This window comes from Macaca thibetana, chromosome 18, assembly GCF_024542745.1.
Source record: "Macaca thibetana thibetana isolate TM-01 chromosome 18, ASM2454274v1, whole genome shotgun sequence".
NCBI lineage: Eukaryota > Metazoa > Chordata > Mammalia > Primates > Cercopithecidae > Macaca > Macaca thibetana.
This window is the reverse complement of record NC_065595.1, coordinates 56,355,950-56,381,193: the sequence shown is the minus strand read 5'-3', so window position 1 is coordinate 56,381,193 and position 25,244 is coordinate 56,355,950. Positions and strand designations below refer to the sequence as shown.

Below are 25,244 nucleotides of genomic sequence, written 5' to 3'. Positions count from 1 at the left end.
TGCCAATCTGTTCCAGGTGTCCAATCTCCACTAGCCTCTGATGACAGACACCTGCCAAGGCAGGACTGCCAACAGTCCGCCTACACCACAGCACAGTGGGGCCTTGGCTGACCTCCATGCCTTTTAGAGTACCAAGCATCCTCTTCCTTTACTATTCCTCTGCAAGCTTCTCATTGCCTGCTCCTTGGTCCCTAGTTCTCTTTTCTCTCTTGGGAGAGCTGAGATAGGCATGTGTCCAGCTTGTGAAAGAGGTGGGCCCCACAGCAGAGCTGCTTGTGCTTCTAGTGATGCTACTCATTCTTTTTATTGCAACCCTCTACTTTCCAGGACAAGTACTCCAGGCAGGGAGTGGGGAGATAAAAGGAAAGCACAGGCTCCCATTGTTCTGGGAACTACTGTTCCCTCCAGCCCCCAGCCCTCACCACAAATCTGGCTCATTCTGGACAGGGCTCTTGCTCTTTCTCTTACTGTTCCTGGGTTCTCTGAAAATCAAAGGTGTAGCTTAAGTGCTCCTGGTCACTACATGATGAGGAATTACCCCAAATATTTCCGGATAGACAAGGATGTTTTTCTACCCAGGGCACCAGAGGATCTCTGGGTGGGGTGACTTGTTACTAACTCTATTCCCCGATCTAATGAAGTCTGAGCCCAGATCATCTATCCCATATCTTTAGGAAGTGAGATTTTGTTTGGGTTTGGTTTTTTTTCAGACAGAGTCTCGCTTTGCCACCCAGGCTGGCATACAATGGCATGATCTTGGCTCACTGCAACCTCAGCCTCCTGAGCAGCTGGGACTACGGGCGTGTGCCACCACACTCAGCTAATTTTTGTATTTGTAGTAGAAATGGGGTTTCGCCACATTGGCCAGGCTAGTCTTGAACTCCTGGCCTCAAGTGATCCACCCACCTCGGCCTCTCAAAGTACTGGGATTACAGGCATGAGTCACCGTGCCTGCCCTAGGGAATGAGGTTTTAAAACCAAGGTGGTTTTATTCTAGTGATTAAATGTTTTCATGTTAAATAATTTTTATTTACCACTAACAATATTTTCTCAACATAATCTTACTTCCTGGAAGGTATTTTCTTAGCTTACATTTTTTCAGGCTCTTTGTTTACCTTCAATTCCTCACTGAATTCCTTGTGTAAATGATTTGTGTGCAGTGACAACTGTTATATTACACTCCCCTTCCCTGCAGCTAAGAACTAGAATCTAAAGCAATCAGAAGGGTGAATCAACTAAGCAATCACCTGGGGTCCTAATCTACCATCTCAACAAAATAAACCTCTCAGGTTCTTAGCCACATTTACTACAGAAGGCTTTATTCAAGCTAATCAAGTGCAAGTATAGAATCAGATGAAAAAAAGTCCCTATCATATTTCTGTTATAAAAAAATCCTTCCCTATCTTAAACTTGTAAAGGTATTTTACATTTTCTGCCAAAGTATTTAAGTTTTGAACTTCCACATTTAACTGTTTGATTCATCTAGAATCTGTATTTACGTTTATGAAATAGAGATCCATTTTTTTTCTTCCATATTAAATGATTATCCAAGCACAATTTACCAAACCATCTATTCTTTCCGTCGCTCATCTGCTATGCTATAGCTCTATTACATATACCAGGACAATGAATTTTCCTTTTCAATAAGTTTTCTCTCTTTCAGAAAGTTTTATTATTACATTCTTTTTTTTCCCCAAGAATTATTCCTAGGTATGTGACTTTTTTAAAGCTACCGTAAATATATTCTCCCTCTTTTAACTGTAGTTTCTGTCTGTTGATGGTCCACGGAAATGTAATTGGCTGATTTATATACAGCAGCCTAGCCAAACTTTCTTACTCTAATAACTTCTACAAGTTTTCTATGGAGACGATGTCATCTAAGTTTTATGTGTATGTGTCTGGGTGTGGCCTCCAAATACTACTGAATAAAAAAGATGAGCGCAGGCACCTTATTCCTGATAAGAACTGTTTTAATATGCTATTATCAAGTAGTTTAAGTTTTAACCAGATTAAGTTTTCTTCTATTTGTGATTTGCTAATGTATGTATCGAACATTTTGAATAACTGTTTAATTTTGTTGAAATGTTTAAAATCTATTAGGTTGACCATATGGTTTACTCCTTTAATCTATTCATGTTAATATAATGAATAACGTTTACAGAATCATAACATGGATCCAACATTTTCAGATTCTGACTAATTTGCTTTTTGTCATTATCATTTACACTGTATCTGGCGGCAAGGTTGAAGTAAATATCAGTATCTTTACCACATATAATAAGTTTGGTAATACTGCTAACAAGTGAGAAGCTTAGAGTTCAAGATAAACATAATAAATTAGGCCCAATTGCTGAGAATTGCTCCATGGAATGTGGCCAAGATGGCAATAAGCTCTGTAAATATAAATCTGACTACAGTACGGTGTCGGCTAATTTTCCACAAAGCAACTAGATATTTTCTGGAAAAAAGTACCACAGAAATGAAGGTGGTGAGATTTTAACAGCTTCCACATTAAACTTCTGTTGCACAAATGGTTCTACAGCTAAAAAAGAAAATAATGGTTGAAAATGCTTGTTCTATTTTATAAGCAAAAGTTAAGCTGGGATTTAATACTTTCTATGTGAACTACAATTTATAATATGCTCTTTTCTCATTTTAAAAAAACACACATTGTCTCTTTTTAAAAAATAGTTTACAATCCATATGTTTCCCATGTCTCCCTAAATTTATGTATTTCCCAGGGGGTACTACTGGTGGTATGGGGTGAGGAAGAAATGCAAGGTTTCTATGGGAAAGTTAAATAAATAGTAAGAAAATTACTTTTTTTAATAGTAAGGAAAATATAAATCTAAGACAAGGTCAAATACAATTTTCACATGAATTTTAAAGATAAAACACAAGATTTCAAATATATTTTTTGGTCACTTCAGGCTGATCCCCCAGGTCATGTAGCAACATATGCCTGTTTGTCTAAAACATAACCCAAACTACTATGAATACAAATTATTCTTGCTATCAATATAAAAACTGTCTATTATAATCACAGATTATTTATTATGCAATGTAGGGTATAGGCAAGAGGGATTTGATAGTACTGAATACTCTTGCTTCCTATTCTAAAATTAAACTTTTAAATTATCTGTAGCATATGCTCTATTTATTTGATTAGGGAAGAACTTTAAGAAAAAAGGTTTTAAAAATCTCCTATGAAAGCTACTTTTTAAAAACAGGAAATTATGTTTTCCCACATACTACACTGCTGACAATTTCCTAAGTTTTCCTCTTTCACTTTGAATAACTGAAGAATGTCATATTACATTTATAGGTTTAATAAGTTGCATCTTAGTTATCAGTTACACTTTTCTGGGTAGGTCACCTACTTGCATTTCTTTGTATTCTTCCTTAGTGACCTGTCCTGATTGCATTTGTTTTTGAAAGTTTAATCTCATCTTAACCTTCACATTTGCACCATTCTGGTTTTGACTTTAGAACACGGAATATACGAATATGGTATAATATAATTCTGTCAAATGCAAAATAACTACTGTCATGATGATAGCACACATACAAAAGAATTACTGGGGCCTGAGAAGCAATAAAGAAATCCCCTGTAGCTACAGCAGAGGACAGCATCTAAACACAATGCTTTTTCTGATATTAATAATACTGAATATCTGCATGCTTCTTTGAACTTCCCAAAGATTTCACCTGTGTTCTCACCAGACTGGCATGGTGTATGTGTTAAATAGTTAAAGACTGTCTTCTCTTTAGAGATTGGTAGGTCTGTCACGTTTACCGGTAAGTATTTCATGTCTTAAATAGAATTTTGAACTCCAAAGAAACTGATAGTAACTACAGAGGGAGTCAAGAAAGACACTCAGTGCTGGACACAGAATTTGCGATTATAAGCATGTTTAGAGGACAACCTCTAACCCAACGAAAGAAAACTGTGTTTTGATCTAGTTGGTTACCTAAAACTCACTGATCTTTGAAAAATGAATACAAACTGAGACATTTTGCTAACAAAGGGATAACATACACAAGCCAGTGAAGTGATGCATGCGTTTTTCTCCTAGAACAATAGTCAAAACCAGTTGTGGCCAGAATCATGGTACAGAATTGGAATCAGAGTTACACGACCTACAAATATTAAACAAAAAACTATTTTCCAGAAATTACCACTAATAACTCTTTACCCAAAAAGTAATTTTTACAATGATAACAGGATATATCCTTCACTGATCATGTTATAAAATATTTTACTATATGAACACTAGCACACATATACACCGCTGTCTCTGTAAACGGGCTGAAATCAGAGAACTGTGGGTATCTATTACATCTCATTAATTTGGGACAATCTCTAGGACTAAGCCCTCAAGGGGATAAAAACATACTTATGTTATTAGACAGTATAAAACAGGTGTGTTCAGCAAGTCCTGGGTCTTAATAAATGTCTTTGTTTAAATTTAACTAAACTGCATCAATAGGCTGGCAATATCGCCACTCATTCTTAATAAAACCAACTGGAAGATCAAATGACCAGAAACTAAAATAGCAATGGAAGGCAGAGTCATAAAAGATGTATGATGAGAAAGGGCGCATAGGATCAGTTTCAACAGGTAGTTCTGAATAACCTTTCTAAATCACCAACTCAAGGATTTGTATGCCCCTCTAAGAACATGGTCGCTAAACCCAAGTTTTGTGCTCTGTTCCTACAATTATAGATGATTCTCTTAAATGGATAGAGGAAAAAGTATGTAAGTTAAACGCTTTCTTTGAGGTGATATAGCAATATAAATCCCCTACGTGGGGATAAATGAAGACAGGGCATACATTTCTTTATGAGTCCAAATGTACTTTATCGTAAAAAGGCAGCAGTGACAACTGTCAGAGGCAATCCTACCTATGTTTCTTGATGCCATTGGAGAGAGCGTCTCCACCACCACAGTCTTTTTCTTCGGACATTCTGTGTCTTCTACTGCCCAAATGCTCTCCTTCCTCTTCAAAGGAGTGTGCTGTCACCGCTTCCAGTCTACTCAGGGACCGTTCGGACTCAGAATCTGTGGCAGAGCAGGTTCATAGTTAATGAATTGAACTTGGGTGTGAGGCTTCGGTAACAATGGATCCCTCCCTTCATGCCTCAGGCTTTGAAACCTAAGCAGCCTACTTTGTCCCTCAACAATCCATCCGTTAACTACCTCCTCAGGGATTTCACAGAACCTCCACCCAATATAAGGCTGAAGTGGATTTATCAAACAGATGTACACTTATATAAGCTTACAAGTAAACAGATCTTACATAGTAAAAACATCTCCAAAGATTATCCAGTTCTTTATGAAATCATATTCAGTGGTTGTCCCCAAAATTTCCACCTCTTTCTTCCCTCACAAAGCATCTTAAGTATGACTTCCAAAAAATTTTTAATTTTTAAAACTCATGTATAATGAAAAAACTATAGTAGCTAGTGTCCTTATGAGAAGTATAAATTACATCCAATACTGTAAACATAAAAGCAAAGTAATTTTAAAATACTTTAAAAAGGTCAGGTCAGTGGCTCACACCTGTAATCCCAGCACTACTGGGAGGCTGAGGTGGGAGGACTGATTGAGGACAGGAGTTCAAGACCAGCCTGGGCAAGATAGCAAGACTCATCTCTACAAAAAGTTTAAAAACAAAAAAAATAACAGCCAGGTATGGTGGTGTGCACCTGTAGTCCCAGCTACTGGGGAGGCTGAGGCAGGAAGATCGCTTGAGGACAGGAGTTGAGACTGCAGTAACCTATGATCCTACCACTGCACTCCAGCCTGGGCAGAGTGAGACCCTGTCTCTATACAAAAATAAATAAAATACTTTTAAAAATACTTTTTCCAGGATGATAATATTTAAATTCTCAAGGACAAAGCCTGAAGCATCCCTATATTAATTGCCAGGCAGGCATTCTGAGGACGAAAAAGTCACATTTCCAGTTGGCTATATATTCAGAGTGGTGCCATCTGCCAGTTTGGGAAGAAGACAATGCATTTTTGTACATGACAGTAGAGTTTCCAGGCACCTTTACATTCTTCATCTCTTTTGAGCATCACAAGGATGCTTTAGTGGAGGTGAGGCGGGACAATGTGATTATTAACAAGTGTACTAACGGTCTCTCATGGCTTGTGAGTGGGCAGGACATGATTTGAACCCAGGTTTTCTGACTCCTTGTTTAATGTTTTATGTATTTTGGCTCAAAACAGCAGTCACTCTGTCTCCATTAAACTTTAAATGGTACCTGAGTTTTTTATTAAAATGGAAATTCACGATGACCTCCAACTTCCCGTCTTAAGCAGAGGACAAGCCATTCCCTCATCCTCAGTTCTAGGAAAGGCTCTGATACACAGTCCAGCAAACTTCCTATTTCAACAAATTTATCAACAATCTGCTAAATCTGTATAACAGCTAAACTGGTCAGGAAATAAAAACGTTTTATTTTTTTCCCCCCCTTTGCTTTCTTTCCCCACTACTGCATTACATAATTCAGCAAAAATCACAGAACCGTACTGTTACCACATTAGGCTGACTCCGGAGAACGACAGTTGGACCAGCCTAGGTGCAGGTTAGATCGTGCACCTTGAGCTCTCAACGCTGGACCCTATGAATGATCTAAGTTACTTGCAGAAAGGCTTTTAATGTTGGGAAAGTTTTGTTTTCTATAAATATAACTTTAGTAAAATTTCTGAAAATATAGTTTTCTTCTGTCCTATACCTTATAACAAAGAAACAGATTTTTTTTTTTTTTTTTTTTTTTTTTTTTTTGAGATAGAGTCTCACTGTGTCGCCCAGGCTACAGTGCAGTGGTGCAATCTCAGCTCACTGCAACCTCTGCCTCCCAAGTTCAAGCAATTCTCCTGCCGCAACCTCCCGAGTAGCTGGGACTATAGGCGTGCACCACCATGCTCAGCTAATTTTTTGTATTTTTAGTAAAGATGGAGTTTCACCATGTTGGCCAGGCTGGTCTCAAACTCCTAACCTCAGGTGATCTGCCCACCTCAGCCTCCCAAAATGCTGGGATTACAGGCATGAGCCACTGCGCCTGGCCAGAAATGGAATATTTTAATAATACATTTAAAGAGACATTTATTTTTCATTGTCAATTTTGGCAGAAGGAAACAAACTATCAATGGAAAAAAATTAAAGAACACCTAAATAGTCAACAAGAGGGGAACAGTTGCCTGTCAGATGAAATAAGTTAACATTATGTTTACACGAACAACTTAATGAAATAGAAGATTGTTTTTAACATACATAATGCTAAGACAAAAAAAACCAGGACAATGCTTTGCAACTCTAAAATACAAGCAAAGAAATAATTTCTCTGCATTGAAGAAAGGCCAGTCTGGTTCAGGTAAGCAGATGTCTGAAAAAATGGGAGCAATACAATGACAGAAGTTTGTTGAGGGCACATGTGGAAAGAGATCGGTCAGTTTTCTGGAGTAGGCACAGGGCTGTCAGGAAAGGCTGCAAAGGAGAGATGGCACAATGGCAAATTGTGAAACAGTGGAATTGGTGCTCGGCAGAGGTGAGAGAGGTGCTCCAGGAGGCGGCGGTACAAGACCTACATCAGGGATGATAACAGCTGTCTTGGGTTGGTGGGGTGAGGGGTGAGTGCGGTTCCACTCCAACATTTTGAAGTTTGTTTCACTTGAGAAAAATAAAAAATGTAAAAAGTCAAAATAATTTCATCTGTACTGGTATTATTTAAGATGCCGTATTAGTTGATGATTTAGAAGTCATGAAAACAAAGCAACGAAGCAAAATACCTCAAAAGCATTTATGCACAGGATAGTGTGCTTGCAATTTAAGAGACATCGATCATAAGGCAGGGATGTGCCCACCTAAAAATAATTCTTTTAGCAAAAGCAGACACAAACATTAAACAAGAAACAGTAAGAGCTTCTATGAAGCAAAGACGGACTACACAGAACAAGATTTCAACTCAGTGACTACACAGGCTTAAGATCTGCGACCCACAAACTCATCAGTCACACTGAGAACCTCTGCATGGGACCAATGCCCTGACCCCTAGGGATGCTCCAACAGATGACAGTGCAGACCCCGGTCCTGTGATTAGCAGCCCCTCATTCACCCGTTCCGCACCCCCTCTTTGTCCTCACTCTTCTCCCTGTCTCCCTGTGCCTCCACCTCTTTCTTCCCCCTCCCCCACCCCCTTCCTTACTCCTCTATACCTTGCCCTCAAACCTCTTGCTATAATATAGTCAGGCTATCCCCACCCTTCCCCTGAAGGGTTCTGAGAAAGGTCACCAATTACTTCCACATTGCAAAGTCCAACGGTCATTTTTCAATTCTTATTGTGACTCATCTACCACATCTGATGCTGCTGAATTCATTCCTCCCTTCCTTGTATCGTGCAAGGCCTGTGAAGTGAAGGAAGCATAAGATCTGGTCCCTGCGCATGGGAACTGTTTCGTGAACAAACGAGTTCAGCAGATTTCTCTAGGAGTCTGAATGGGGGCCGTGGGCCACAAAGGAGGCATCAGTCAACTTAAAGAGTGGAGAATGTTGTATCCGGAAAGAACTGTGGCTGATGATTGTGCTGAGTTCGCTGACAAGGAGTTAAGAGTGGGGATGAGGGCAGTTACAATACAGGAGCTGTCCCAAGCAATAAGAACACCATGGCCAACGCAGCGAGGAATGCAGTGTGCAGTGAGATGGCAGTGGAAGGCACAGAATGGGCGGACATGAGACTGTGAGTCAGTCTTAAAGCTGACTATATAGGATAAAAATCCAATGCAGGCCAGACGTGGTGGCTCACACCTGTAATCCCAGCACTTGGGAAGGCTGAGGAGGTTGGATCACTTGAGGTCAGGAGTTCGAGACCAGACTGGCCAACAAGATGAAACCCCATGTCTACCAAAAATACAAAAATCAGCTGGGTATGGTGGCACTGACCTGCAATCCCAGATATTTGGGAGGCTGAGGCGGGAAGAATTGCTTGAACTCAGGAGGTGGAGGTTGCAGTGAGCTGAGATTGAACCACTGTACTCCAGCCTGGGTGAGACAGCAAGAATCTGTCTCCAAAAAAAAAAGCAGGTAGTAGGAAGAAATATAACATGAAGCTAGGGATGAGGTAGTCTCCCAATACATGTCATGAGGTTCTGTATACTCACTAGAGAGAAATCATAAACTCTGAGCTTTCTTGTTTCAAAGGCAAAGAAGTAAACATCAATTACATGATTTACAGTGCCTGTGAAATAAAAACTAGTTGCTTAAAAGCCAAAGCTCAGTGATTTCTAGTGCAATGAATAGAGAAATGTGGAATGTAAATAGTGTGAAATAGTCTGGGCTTACTCTGTCGGTAACGGAGAACCATTCTTGAGAGCTTATACCTTCAAAGCCTTGGTCACACCAATCTATCGCTAGTACGGCATCGTTTCATGTGGAGACTCGCAGATCTACAGATATTTAAGTTTAAACATGTTTAGCTCAATACCAAAGAGGGCATAGCCACTGTGGAGGTTGCTGATGAAAGTCAAAGCCTATCCACAGAAGTTATTTTCAAGTCTCCCTGTAAACAAATCAGTGCTACATCTCAGTACCTCTGAAGTGATAATTCAATCTTTTTTCTTTTTTTTTTTGAGACGGAGTCTCGCTCTGTCGCCCAGGCTGGAGTGCAGTGGCACAATCTCAGCTCACCGCAAGCTCCGCCTTCCAGGTTCACATCATTCTCCTGCCTCAGCCTCCCCAGTAGCTGGGACTACAGGCGCCCGCCACCTCGCCCGGCTAGTTTTTTGTATTTTTTAGTAGAGACGGGGTTTCACCGTGTTAGCCAGGATGGTCTCGATCTTCTGACCTCGTGATCCACCCGTCTCGGCCTCCCAAAGTGCTAGAATTACAGGCTTGAGCCACCGCACCCGGCCAATCTTTTTACTTTTTGCTTTTTTTTTTTTTTTTTTTTTTTTTGAGACGAAGCCTCGCTCTGTCGCCCAGGCTGGAGTGCAGTGGCACAATCTCAGCTCACTGCAACCTCTGCCTCCCCTACGCAAGCAATTCTCATGCCTCAGCCTCCCGTGTACCTGGGACTACAAGCACGTACCACCATGCCCAGCTAATTTTTGAACTTTTAGTAGTGATCAGTTTCACCATGTTGCCCAGGCTGGTCTTGAACTCCTGACCTCAGGTGATCTGCCCACCTCGGCCTCCCAAAGTGCTGGGATTACAGGCATGAACCACTATGCCCCACCGATAATTCAATCTTAAAATTCTGGGTTCTTCAATGTTCCCCCCACATATAAATATCGAAATGTTAGTAGGCAATATATTAATGCCTTAGTCGAAAGCATGAAGTAATGGGAAGAGGTGCATCCTGCCTCCCATGTGCTAGTTGCAGTGCTTTCTTGCAGGAGGGTGAGGCCACAACACTCAGGCTTTTAGGACAAAAAGGGGAGGGAGGAGGGAGGAACAGGGAGTTGGTAATTAATGGGGATGGAGTTTCAGTTTGGGATGACGAAAAAGTTCTGGAGAGAGATGGTGGTGATGGTTGCACAGGAAAGTAAAGGTACTTAATCTCACTGCATTGTACACTCAAAAACCGTCACGCTGGACAGTTTATGTTATGTATATCTTACCACAATAAAAACAACAACAAACAAACAAAAACCAGGCAAACATACAAAAACCTGTCACTAAAAGTCAATGAGCTAGCTGTCATGTTGGATGCATGAACTATATTCTGGTCTGGTTAACTCTTACCTCACTTCCAGGAAAACTGGTCGATTTTTCTAGAGCCATATTTTTTAATGTAGCAGAAGGAAGGTATTTTTACAATATACATAGCTAGATTTCAGACAATGGCAGCCTGTCTTATTCTTTTGATTTTCCCCTTAACAAACATATACGTTTCTATAACAGGCAAAGCCACTCAAACATTTTAGGATACTTCTGACCCCTGAAAAACAGCATAAAAGATTTATGAAATAGCCCTACATTATTTACTGAACTTTTGATGAGCACCTAGGAAAATCTGTGCAGCCCTGAGTAATGACGGGAAATGGAATACTTGATAAGCACTTATTTGTGGGTGTGTTTATTCTCATCTAGTTCCAAAAGGGTTCAGGTGACTCAGTTGATGATTATATTTTATAGGGAAACCATCAAGCCACGTGCAGTGGTGTGCACCTGTAGTCACAGCTGCTCAGCAGGCTGAGGTGGAGGATCATTTGAGCCCAGAAGTTTGAGACTGGGCAACAGAGCGAGACCCTGTCTCTTAAAAACGTTAAGAAGTGTCAGAATAACACTTTGAAAAACATATATTTTACAAGATAAATGCTCTAGTTTACAGAAGCATTGAAGGTGGACAGAATATTTACCTGATTAGTTCCTCAATTAAAACAGCAGTATTAATAGAATTAAAATTTAAAATCCCACAAAGTTTGCTTTAATGTGATAGATCTACAATGGCCCAGATCTTTAAAGTTCTTTCTGTTTGTTTGTTTTGAAACAGAGTCTTGCTCTGTCGCCCAGTCTGGAGTGCAGTGGCATGATCTCAGTTCACTGCAACCTGCGCCTCCTGGATTCAAGCGATTCTCCTGCCTCAGCCTCGCCAGTAGCTGGGATTACAGGCGCCGCCACCTCGTCCAGCATTTTTGTATTTTAGTGGAGACGGGGTTTTCCCATGTTGGCCAGGCTGGTCTTGAACTATGGATCTCAAGTGATCCACCCACTTTGGCCTCTCAAAAGTGCTGGGATGACAGGTGTGAGCCACTGCACCTGCTCTCAGATCTTTAAAGTTGTGTCCATGTTAGAACTCAGAATTATTTTAAACACATTCAGATTGAACACAGTCTCCTTTCCCATCAAAATGGAATGGAAGCCAATGAACAGCTATCACTGGGTTAGGGTGACTTTAACTTTACTCTAGAATTAAGAAGATCCTGACCGCTATGCTTTTTTAAGTGAGTGAGAGAACTTTCCAAGATTTGATTTGTTAATTTTTCCTACTCTTAAAAGGCTGAAAGAAGAGGCCATAAAGTTCACAATATAAACATGCCAACAATTCTTGTAAGTTATCCTGATAAGCACTTTCTTATCCTGACCTTTGGAAACCAGCCTGAGAACAAATAGTACACAAAGCAGCAAGATGGGGAAGAACTGTGGATAACGTCCAAGTCACCCTTCCTCCTGTTACTGAAGGCAACAGAAAACAGCCAGGAAACACACACATGCCTAATTTAATACCTTTATTGTTTAGTTTCCCACGTACCAGGCATGTTCTGAAAATGGCCAAAGCAACCCAAGGTACAGCTGAAAATATCAGTGCCAAAGTTTTATTTAGCCTTGAGGTACAACTGCATAAGCTCAGAAATAGCACAGTAAATATGAAGAACACAAAGAAAGTAAACACAACCTAACACATTTAAGGTGAATCATAAACCGAAAACCAGGATGAGTCCAGAGGGGGCTGCCAAGAGACTGCTACAATAATTTACTAAGGAAGTGAGAAAAGCTTGAAACAGATTCTTGGCAGCAAGCAACAAGAGTCGGAGACGTTCTAGACAGATCCTCTCTGAATGATGTCCAAGGTCAAAATTAGCCAAATGGTAGGGTATTGCTTGTGACAGAGTTTCTTAAAAGTATCGGCTTGTCCCCAAGCAACTAAATCTACTACTGTTTTCTACAACCTGCAAAATCTGCACATGTAATTGAAGATGAGGAGTTACACAAACCATAGTGTGTGGGCTACTGGAAATCTTACGTGGATCTATTTTGGGCTACCAAATCCAGAGCTTCCCAATTTGTCTTGTTTCTCAACACTATTTTTAGGAAGGTCACATTATGCATGAACTCTACAAAGAAAACAATTCTAGAACTAAAGGCCAGTTGCAGAACAATCCATAGTTAGAAAACAAAATATTTTCATGTGACTTCATTGTAATAAGTCAACATTTACTAAGTACCTACTACACATCAGGTAAAGTGCAAGTTGCAGAAGCAGTTTGGAAAGATGAATGAGATACGGCTGGTGCCCTCCAAGTGTTCAAGATTTAAAAGATGTACCCTTACGACCGCTGAGAAATGCTAAAACTGGTGGCAATTTCATGGTATAACTATCTATTGGTTTTGCCCATCTACACTATTGGATTTTATGCATTATTCATGCACATTTCAACCAAAATAGCATTAAGGGGAAGGCTTAGCAAGAAAGCCTTTCTGGAGCAACTGCTCTCAACATGTTTCTAAAAAGGAAAATGAACACACAGTAGGAAAAATAATGCGTTCTGAACTTACGGTATTCAAAGAGCTGGAATTTTCCGTGAAACTGCTCTCAGACTAGTATTAAAGAACCACCATCGTGAAATTAGTTCTTTAACAAGCAATAAGTGTTTAAAAAACAACTCCTTAGAAGATTATTAGAGATACCTGAAATCGCGTACCTTTAGCTTTCTCTCCTTTAACTACTTTTCATCTGCCCCCTCCCTGGTAGCAAGTATCCTATCTCCAACTTGATTGTAAGGCCCTTGGGAACAAACGTCATTTTCTAATATTAATACTGTCTCATCCCTCCTTCCTCCTTTGCTGCCCATCCCTACTTTCCCCTACAGAATCCAAAGTGGTGAATATAGATGCATAAAATCACCATGCATTCCTGATTATCTTAGGCTCATTATTGAATACCAATATATTTTTAGGGAAGACAGAAATATCAATGACATTTCTTCAACAACCTGCATTCGACAAACATTTAGAGAACTGATTCTGTGCTACGTACTTCAGGGATGTAAACAGATATGGTCCCTATTATCTCTCTCTCTCTCTCTCTCTTTCTGAGATAGAGTCTCTCTCTGTTGCTCAGGATGGAGTCCAATGGCATGATCTTGGCTCACTGCAACCTCTGCCTCCCAGGTTCAAGCTATTCTCCTGCCTCAGCCTCCCAGGTAGCTGGGATTACAAGCACATGCCACCATGCCTGTATAAAGTCTTTCGTATTTTTAGTAGAAACAGGGTTTCACAATGTTGGCCAAGCTGGTCTCGAGCTCCTGACCTCAAGTGATCCACCCGCCTTGGCCTCCCAAAGTGCTGGAATTACAGGTATGAGCCTCTGCGGGGTCCTATTATCTTAGAGACAAAATGCAAGGAGGCTATAAAAGAAGCATAAACCGAAGGAAACACAAAGAATAAACTAATTCTGCCTGGAGGAGTCAGGAAAGGCTACCAGGAGAAGAGATATTTGAGAGCCTTGGTAGACAAAGTAGCATAAAGAAAAAGCAACACTGATAAGGTAGAAATATATACAGAAGAACCACTTTCTTCTTCTATAAAGTATTTCTATAACCTTATTTGCAGAATGGTTTATCCACAGTGGTTTCTCATGAAATCTTTTTGTTTCAATGCGCATGAATGTCTAGCCCCTTTCCCAGGAAGTGTTCCCTTACAGCTATATCCGAAATTTCTCTCGACATAACCACTTCATTCCTTAAACACGCCCACTCCCACACCCACACACAATGAGGACAAAATGTGATGCTTCATTAAATTTATCTCCTTTTAAATAAGTTTACACAACAGAATTTAATCACATTGTGGGAAAAAAAAATCTGTGTGCTTTTAGGGAGCTTTATGAAATGTTTCATCACTGAGCATACTGGAAAAATAATTTTCTCAAGCGATCCCAGGGGGGATCCCAGGGGGCTGGAAAAATTCTTATCCTACACTGCTGGCTCCGCATCAAGGCTTGCTTCACCCACCGTATGAGTAGATTTCCATTGATCTTGCTTATCTGAAAAAGCTTAAAGGGATATGAGAAAGGGAAACAGGAAACCACATGGACTTTAGATCTAATGAAGTTATCCCTTTATTTTAAAGTAACACGAGTTAACAACTTTTTAAAAGATTAAACATTTAGTGAAAATATTTTTTAAATCTTTTAAGAAAAGTAACATGAAAAATCTTTTTTTTTCATACCTTCTCCATATCAGGATAGGCTTGATTCAATCTATTGTCAAGATTTAGGGGTTAAAATTAAGCTTCAAATGAAGTGGAGGTTTGTATACTTTTCCTTGCTCTTATCTAACTGTGCATTCAACTGCCTGGCATCACTACTGCATCTGAGGCCTGGAGGAGGCACCGGTGCAGTAAGTGGAGGGAACAAGGGGACAAGATGAGTGTGAAGAGGCAGCAGGGTCTGGACCATGTTGAGAGCCTTGGAGGTCTGTGAAGGCATCTGAGTTTCATTTTCAGTGCAAGGAGAAACCGCTGAAGAATTCTAGGTGAAGGAATGCGATGATATGATTGGCAACAAAGGATCACTATGGATGGTGTGTACAGGATGAACTTCAGCAGGCCAAGGCTGGGAGCACCAAGATGAGTTAAGAGGCTACACAAAAGGAGGTGCAATGCGGGTGATGATAATGAGAGCTAACATCTGCCGGCCCCTTAGGGTGTCTGGCACTGTTTTAAGTACAGATATGCATTAGTTAATTCTTTGCAATGATCCTATGACCCATTTGCAGATGAAGAAATGAGACATAGGAAAGTGAAATAACTTTCCCAAGGGTAGGGGAATTGGTAGAGCTTCGACTGAGCAAGAGCCTTCAGCTTCAGTACCTATACTTTTAACCACTACCCTCCATTAGTAAAACATAGATGAATTCAAGATATGATTTGAAGGCAGAATGGCCAGGCCTTGATTCTATGTCTCACAGGAATGTCACAAATCACTCCTAGTTTCTGGCTTTAGGAGATGAAAGAGGTGCCATTTACAAAAATGAGGCCAACTCAAGGAGAAACAGGATCTGGGAGGAAGAGCAAGCATTTGTTTTTTTGTACATAAAGCTGACAGCTGAATACGTTAAGTCTCTAGCAAGAGATCAAGGTTGGAGATATGAATTTGGGGACTGTGGCAGTCAGGACAAGGGCTTCCCCAAGAAGTCCATGTTCTAATCTCTGGAACCTGTGAATATGTTACCTTTCATAATAAAAGGGACTCTGCAGATATGATTAAGTTACGTATACTGAGATGGGGAGATTATACTGGATCATCTGAGTAGGTCCAATGTAATGCCATGGGTCTTTAAAAAAGGGAAGGAGCAGGGCCAGAGTCACAGACAGTCAGAGAGAGACTGGAAGATACCCCACTGCCAGCTTTTCAGATGGAGGATGGGGCCTTGACCCAAGGAATGCAGGCAGGTCCCTAGAAGCTAGAAAAGGCAAGGAAACAGTCTCTCCTAGAGCCTTTAGAAGAAACACAGCCCTGCGGACACCTTGATGTTGGAACTTCTGACCTCAAAACTGGAACAGAATATATTTGCACTATGTACTAAGCCCCTAAGTTTGTGGTGATCTATTGTAGTAGCAATAGCAGACTAATACAGGAATTTTAAGTTAGTATTTAAAGTTTACAATATTGAAAGTGTAGGTGAAGGAAGCAATAACTAAACAAAAGTCTCCTTGAGAAGTCACAAGGAGACGGGTATCAGAACAAATGAGGAAGAGATGGCCTTAATGAGGGGGAACCATTTGTTCTCTTGTAATAGAGTGAAGGAAGAAATGGGGATGGAGGCTGGTGTGTAGAGACTAGAGCGGGAAGATGAAGTCATTCCCACATGATGGCTTTGATGATTTCAATGAATTGAGTGGCTAGGTCAACAGCAAGTCAGCACTTGATAGGGCATCTGACTCTTCATTTTAATGCAGTTTCTACACTGTACCAAATTATTGCAAGATTTTTAGTAGGAAATAGTAGGAGTAGCCACAGAAGGGCTACTATTTTCATGAAAATGTAACAAAACTCAGGTGTGCTACTGAAGGCAAGGAGGAGAAAATGCTTGGCACCTGACCCTCGCTCCATTTCCTATGGCCATGGCAGGATGCGCGGCTGAGCCCAGGCACTCGGACTGAGCCTCAGGATCCTCCTCAACACAGCAATCCACAAAGCAGCAGATACTGCAAAACAATCCGAACTGGCACTTGAGATGAAATGTATTTGCCAATTCTGATCTAGGGACGATGGTTCTTTTTCTCTCTTCCTCCCAGAGAAGATGACTATTAAAATATTACTGAGAAACAGAAAGATAGTGGCTGCCAGACGTCTATCAAGAAGAGAAGGATTAAGGAAACTGTGGCATAATTATATCATGGACTTCTATGCAACCTTGAAAAAGAATGAGCTAGAGCTTATAACACTGACAGGAAAGATTTCTAAGACAAGTTGTCAGGAAAAAGCAAGTCCAGGGCAATTACACCGCTCCTTCCATTCATGACTTAAAAAAAAAAAAAACTATATATACACAAACACATATATATGTGATGCTCAAAAAAGGTCTGTAGGAGAGTATATCCGGCTGTTAATCAGAACCTCTGAGGAAGAGGAGTACACGATTAATTGGGATAAGGGGTGAAGAGAATTTCACTGGGTTCTCACATACTTCTATACTGAATTATTTAGAACAAACATGGGGTTCTTAAAAAATTTTTTTAAAGGTTTTTTTGTTTGCTTGAGACAGGGTCTCATTCTGTGGCCCCCAGGCTGGAGTGCAATGGCACGATTACATCTCACTGCAACCTCTACTTCCTGGGCTTAAGCGATCCTCTCACCTCAGCCTACTGAGTAGCTGGGATTACAGGCGTGCACCACCACGCACGGCTAATTTTTGTATTTTTAGTAGACAGGGTTTCACCATGTTGCCCAGGCTGGTCTCGAACTTCTGGGCTCAAGAGATCCTCCCACCTCGGCCTCCCAAAGTGCTAGGATTACAGGTGCTCAGCCACCACCCCTGGCCATAAAGTTTTTTTTTTTTTTTTTTTTTTTTTTTTTTTTTTTTTAGACGGAGTCTCGCTCTGTCGCCCAGGCTGGAGTGCAGTGGCCGGATCTCAGCTCACTGCAAGCTCCGCCTCCCGGGTTTACGCCATTCTCCTGCCTCAGCCTCCCGAATAGCTGGGACTACAGGCGCCCGCCACCTCGCCCGGCTAGTTTTTTGTATTTTTTTTAGTAGAGACGGGGTTTCACCGTGTTAGCCAGGATGGTCTCGATCTCCTGACCTTGTGATCCGCCCGCCTCGGCCTCCCAGAGTGCTGGGATTACAGGCTTGAGCCAAAAGTTTTATTTTTAAAAAAGAATATACAAGATGCGCAACTGAAGTATCTGAGGTCTTTTATATTCCAAGCTGTATGCATTTAAACCTAGAATCCCTCTTGCAATTTTCCTTTTTGGATGCTCTCCATAGAGGAAGCACCGCTGGACTGGCCTCAGGGTAGATGTGTAATAAATGTCAGCAGTCTTAAGTGTCACTCATTCTCCCTCCGACCTCCCTCAGACAGGCTAAAAATACTTCCCTTGCCTTGTCACTCATTCCATCGATCTCAAATCCTACCTTCTCTTCCCAACACGAGTCACTCTGTTCACAAATCCTGTATTTAATTGTATTTAATTGACAGCCCATCATCATTATAATCTTATTTGTCCAATTGTTCCCAAATCTAGCTATGAAAATTACTTCTTCCCTTTACTTCTAGCAAACCTCTATTAATGTTCCTATTTGTCTTAATCAATTAATCACTTCCCCGTCAATCTACATTCTACCAACATCATTTTCCATGTCCTGTATTATACCATTTTCTTTAACTTCCTTAACCTAATCTTCAGTCTTCATCTCTCCTCTCACCATGCTTCCTCTCTTTCATTTCCTATTATGAATTTGATCTTTCACTTCCAAAACACCAAGACTTCTTGTGTCTGTGATCAAGTGTTGTGAAACTCAGTAACTGTATATGCTCACCTATTATATATGCATTTCATTTTCTCCCATACAACAATTAATTTTTCTCAGTCCCACTGATCTCCAACCACCCTTTCCATGTTCCTTTCCCTTCTCCCACCCACACCTGCCTCAAAAAATTTGAAAGTAAATTCCAAAAAGGTCAAAACTACTTAGCAGTACCTCCTCTCATCCTCAAATCTCCACGTGCATTCCCCATTTTTTAGCACTGAGTACCACCAGGCACTGTTCTAACCACTATCTAAACAGAGAAACTCATTTAGTCATCGCACACCTGCTGAAATGGACACGACAATTACCCCATTTTAAATATGCGGAAACTATGAACAGAGGGGTCATGGAACAAGCCCCAGGTCACACAGCTGGCTACTGACAGAAGCTCTGGAGTCCATGCTCCTTGCAGAAATGCTATGCCGCGCTTTAGCGTGTGTTTCTGAGGCAAAGTCAAACACCTCCTTTTCTCTGCTCCAGACACATGGTGGTCTCATCTCTACTGTGGCACTTAGCATACTGTGCTATCACCAAGCACTTGCGCTTGGTTACCTGTATTCTTTATATAAAGACCTCTTTGAAGACAGAAACTGTCTGTCTGTCTCTCCTTACAATATGTGCTAATGCCTGGTACTAGGAAATGGTCACCCAGTAAAGGACAAATCAAATGTGGGCAGTTTTAACAGCATTCTAACCCTAGCCTAGAATACATCTTCCGTACAGGCAGACTGTGATGAATTTCATTCCAAACTTTCAGACTCCAGCCTTAATAACACGACACACAAAAAATCTGAGGAGCTATATGGATACATAGCTATCTGTTTACTCCAGGAAACTCAAGGTGACATCTGCTCTAAGGTGGTGGACTCAAGGGGACATTGCTCATTTAGGTGGTGGACTCTTAAATCACCAACACTGAAGAGGGAAGGATCCCAGAGTTACCTGACAGCGCATCATAGAACTCGTCCTCGCTAAGGATGCTGGTAGGTGGAGAGCCTTTCACCAGAGACTGCTCTAATTCATGATGTTCAGTGGCCAGCGTCTCCAGCGCTTCTGACAAGATTTTGTTTTTTTCTTGCTCTTGTTCCAATTTAAAATTCTTCACCTAGGAGAAAACAGGTACATAAAAAAGACTTCAGAGTGACAGGAGACACAGACTTACTCAGAGGATGTGAAAATTAATTGCTTTTGATCCAGTTCAATTGCAACATCAGAAACGAAAACAGTCATGTCGCATGCACACGGATGAATAAGCAAAATTATTAAACTAATTTTATTCTTCCCATGGGGCCTTTTCTCACAACAGCTTAGCTAATGAAAATAGATTAAGAACTAACAAACAAATTCAGCTCAAATGATCAGGATCCTGGTATAAGAACATCAGTCAATTCAGAAATCATATAAATTTTTTTTAAACATAAAGAATCTCTCTCTCAACATTAAGTACACAGTTAATAAAAACAGTTTCAGCAAGTCTGAACAAAAATTTTTAAAAATTCTAAATATTAAAAAGCAAACTACATCGAAGTATAAAATATAATCCCTCAGTTTACTCCCAAAATAGTTGGTAATAGTTGGTATATCAAATTAAGGAAAACAGGTTGTGTGGTAACGACTATAAACATTCTATTTTTCATTTTTCTCTTTTTCTTTTTTTTTTTTGAGACGAAGCCTCATTTTGTCACCTAAGCTGGAGTGCAGTGGTACGATCTCGACTCTGCAACCTCCGCCTCTTGGGTTCAAGCTATTCTCCTGCCTCTGCCTCCTGAGTAGCTGTGATTACAGGTGTGCACCACCACACCTGGCTAATTTTTGTATTTTTAGTAGAGACAGGGTTTCACCATGTTGACCAGGCCAGTCTTGAACTCACGACCTCAAGTGATCTGCCCGCCTCGGCCTCCCAAAGTGCTGGGATTACAGGCGTGAGCCACCATGGCTGGCCTATTTTTCATTTTCCAATTCCATATTTTGGTTTCAACTCCACATTTTACCTTTAACTTAGTATACTAAAAAAATCAAAAGATTATCAAAAAGGCAAAGCCTGGTTTGATTTTTTACTGTTTGAAGTTACAATCTATTCCTCCTATCTAATGCAAGAGCATCTGAACCTTTGTGGTTGACCAAAACCCTCTAGAATTCAAGTCACCTAATCCTTAAAATACAGTATGTACTGGATTTGATAGGGACAGTTTTGCCTATTTTTTTATCAGTAGTCTGGAAATCACTACTATTCCTTAATCTTGCTGAATTTCCAGAGCCAATGTGCACTATAGACAAACAGGAGGCAGAAAAGCAGGGATCCAGTGGTAGGTAGCAGCAGCGTCTTCTCAGAAGTCTTTTGTTCCTTAGTTTCCTGTCCTATAAAATAAGAGGTTTCTGCTATCACCTATTAATCTAATCAGAAGTCTTCAACTCAGTCATCTTCAAACTGCTTTTTTTTCTACTTAACAGCAGAACCTATTTCTCAATTGTAATCCCAGCATATAAAATAGATGTTTTTGAAAGCATTTGTGCACTGGGTGACATCGAATGGAGCAGAAGCCCCACTCCTTTGACTTTCCCCTCCCCTCCCAGCGGTCCCCTCCAGGGAACAAACCCAGGTGGTATCCCAACAGTTTGAAAAACACATGGTACTGGTACCAAAACAGATACATAGACCAATGGAACACAACAGAGGCCTCAGAAGTAACACCACACATCTACCACCATCTGATATTTGACAAACCTGACAAAAACAAGCAATGGGGAAAGGATTCCCTATTTAATAAATGGTGTTGGGACAACTGGTTAGCCATATGCAGAAAACTGAAACTGGACCCCTTCCTTACACTTTATACAAAAATTAACTCAAGATGGATTAAAGACTTAAACATAAGACCTAAAACCATAAAACTGTAGAAGAAAACCTAGGCAACACCATTCGGGACACAGGCATGGGCAAAGACTTCATGATTAAAACACCAAAAGCAATGGCAACAAAAGTCAAAATTGACAAATGGGATCTAATTAAACTAAAGAGCTTCTGCACAGCAGAAGAAACTATCATCAGAGTGAACAGGCAACCTACAGAACAGGAGAAAATCTTTGCAATCTATCCATCTGACAAAGGGCTAATATCCAGAATCTACAAGGAACTTAAATTTACAAGAATAAAACAACTCCATCAAAAAGTGGGCAAAGGATATGAAGAGACACTTCTCAAAAGACGACATCTATGCGGCCAAAAACATGAAAAAAAGCTCATTATCACTGGTCGTTAGAGAAATGCAAATCAAAACCACAATGAGATACCATCTTACTCCAGTTAGAATGGCGATAATTAAAGAGTCAGAAAACAACAGATGCTGAAGAGGATGTGGAGAAATAGGAATGCTTTTCTCTGTTGGTGGGAGTGTAAATTAGTTCAAGCATTGTGGAAGACAATGTGGTGATTCCTCAATGATCTAGAACCAGAAATACCATTTGACCCAGCAATCTCATGCTGACTATATACCCAAAGGAGTATAAATCATTCTCCTATAAAGACACATGCACACATATGTTTACCGCAGCAATATTCACAATAGCGAAGACTTGGAACCAACCCAAATGCCCACCAATAATAGACTGGATTAACAAAATGTGGCACATATACATCATGGAATACTATGCAGCCATAAAAAAGATTGAGTTCACATCCTTTGCAGGGACATGGATGAAGCTGGAAATTATCATTCTCAGCAAATTAACACAGGAACAGAAAACCAAACACTGCATGTTCTCACTCATAAGTGGGAGTTGAACAATGAGAACATACGGACGCAGAGAGGGGAATACCACACACTGGGGCCTGTTGAGGGGGTGGGGGGCTAGGGGAGGGAGAGCATTAGGAGAAATACCTAATGCAGATGACGGGTTGACAGGTGCAGGAAACCACCATGGCACGTGTGTACCTATGTAACAAACCTGCATGTTCTGCACATGTATCTCAGAACTTCAAGTATAATTAAAAAAAAGAAAAAAAGATTCAGTTAGGAAAAAAAGAAAAGAAAAGAAAAGAAAAGCACTGGATGGAGGGACATCCAAAACCTTCCCTAGGTCAAACTTTCCATCTCGAGGTTTTGGGAACTGTGGCCTCTCTCACAAATCCTGCATTACTCACTACGAAATCTAACCCTTTCACCTCTTGACAGTCCCTCTCCCATGCTCCTCCCCATGGCCCCCAAGGATGAAGGCTCTTCTCTGTTCTGGGACCCTGAGTTCCCGCCAGCTGCACATCAGGTACAACACTCTAAGGTCCTAAAATGCAGTTTTACTGAAATGTTAAGTTCATGGTGGAAACAGGGTTAAACCGAAGTTCCAGTCCTCGGGCACTTAAGTGTTTATCAATACGGCAGGCAGATTATTATTATTACAGCTGTGATAATGAAATAAAAATCGCAATAAATGGTAAGCAATCAAGATCAGAAGAGACATGAAAAACTGAAAAACAAATTACATATAACTACAATTTTTAGAAAATCTGAAAAATACTTGCGAATATTCCTATAATCTAAATTGTATCTCCAGAAGAGGAAATAAGCATACTAAGGCTATAGTCAACTCAAAAAAATAAAAATAAAAATAAAAAAGCTGTCCTACCTCCATCAGATGGGTTAAACAACTCATTTCTCTATTACATAAACAAGGACTACACGAGGCAAGCAGATCACTTGAAGTCAGGAGTTCGAGACCAGCCTGGCCAACACAGTGAAACCTTGTCTCTACTGAAAATACAAAATTAGCTGGGCACAATGGCAGGAGACTGTAATCTCAACTACAGAAGACTGAGGCAGAAGAATCGCTTGAACCCGGAGGTGGAGGTTGCAGTGAGCCGAGATCACGCCATTGCACTCCAGCCTGAGCAACAGAGCAAGATTCCATCTCAAAAACATAAAAAATAAAAAATAAGGACTACAAAACTGAGCAATGTCCAAAATGATCCTTTCTTTGAAAAGATCTCTCAGCACTGTTATATTTGTAGATTCTAAAATCAACACTGCAAGAAAATCCAAATTCTTCACCCCTGCCTACCGCATCTTTCACCTTTTTAGCTTTTCCAATATCAAAATGTAAATGTGCTGTTGACACCATATCTTTAAATATAAGAATTAACTAAAGTATCCTATTTAACGAGTACATACATTTTAATATCTAAATTCATCCAGATTTCAGCAAGTAGCAAGATAAATGACAGAGGCCCATAAATATCCAGTCCCCTAAAAAAAAATCTTATTCAAAATACAATCTATCCTTTACCCACCTAAAATAATCATCACTTTGCTGCTGCCACATTCACATCTGTTCTCACTTGTTCTTAAGAGAGAGTAAAAGGGGTTGCAAACAGGAGAGGAAGAGACTGGGGCTCTAACCACATTCTATTTCTTACTTTGTTTTCATCTTTCAATTGATCTGAGTGTACTTTTATTAGTTTCAAGCCTAACAGGATTTTCTGCACTGAAGATACCTTATTATAAAATAGCCACAAAATGGCAATTTCTCCCGTCACGTAAGTGATATAGATGAGAGAGTAACTACACATCACAGAAAATGCACTGGTAATGAGCTTTCTTGTTACTTTAGAGAAACATCTGAAGGCATGCTTAAGTGCCATTAGTACTTTTTGGTCAGAAGGATCACTGAAACGATGTAATTCCAGATCCTCTACAATCTCAACATTTCAGAACACCCAGGGGAAATCCTGCATTAAAAAAATTGGTGTAGAACTGCTAAGAAAGATATGCAAAGTGCAACTTCATAAAATATTCACCTTATTTTTGAACTGTTTCCAAATTCTTAGTTGCAAGCTTAGAAACTATGCTGTAACAGAAATAGTGCCTTTTGCGCAATCTCTTAATGTGTTTGTAATTCCAGGCACAATGCTTCACTTATATTACGTATCAATATGTGAATATTGATTACTAGATTTTTAAAATTCTCAAACTGTAATAATCATCCTAGTTATTACTAAAAGAATAAATAACCTCCTTCACAGAAACTAGTGGGTCACAACAGATGTGTTTATAATTATTAGATTATAATTGTATATGTGTTTATACATTAGAACTTTTCTAGAATAAGGCTGACATTTTACCTTTCAAATTTGCATATGGAATATACACCCTCAGTCCAATGACTTTCCCATGACAAAAATCAACATACATTCAAGTGAACAAAAATGCTTAAATTTTTATTAAGAAAAGCCTAAGGACTGAACCACCATATGCTTAACAGTAAACATACGCATTGATCTGTGTCTGTAGCCCCTTAAAGTACAAATGTAAGCTTTTCCAGTAATCTGTCTCCTCAAACCACTTCAATATGGCAGTCTCTCATTTCACTCCCTTTCAGGCCAGAAGGCAAAATCCATAGTGACTACTTCCAAAGCGAATGGGTGCCAGCAAGAGAATGCAGTTTTGAACACAGTCTTGTGCTAACCAGCTACGACACATTCATCTACACTCT

At 40.2% G+C, this 25,244-nt stretch overlaps 1 protein-coding gene across 7 annotated transcripts in view; it reads right to left on the bottom strand.

Moving 5' to 3' along the window:
- OSBPL1A (oxysterol binding protein like 1A) overlaps window positions 1-25,244 on the bottom strand; it is a 225,327-nt gene that overhangs the window by 58,912 nt on the left and 141,171 nt on the right. For all 7 annotated transcript variants that reach the window (XM_050767790.1, XM_050767792.1, XM_050767793.1 and 4 more), the window contains 2 exons: window positions 19,704-19,866; window positions 4,907-5,063 (listed from right to left, as the gene is read on the bottom strand). In XM_050767790.1, the coding sequence (XP_050623747.1) occupies window positions 4,907-5,063; window positions 19,704-19,866 (320 nt within the window). The remainder of the gene's footprint in view (window positions 1-4,906; window positions 5,064-19,703; window positions 19,867-25,244) is intronic.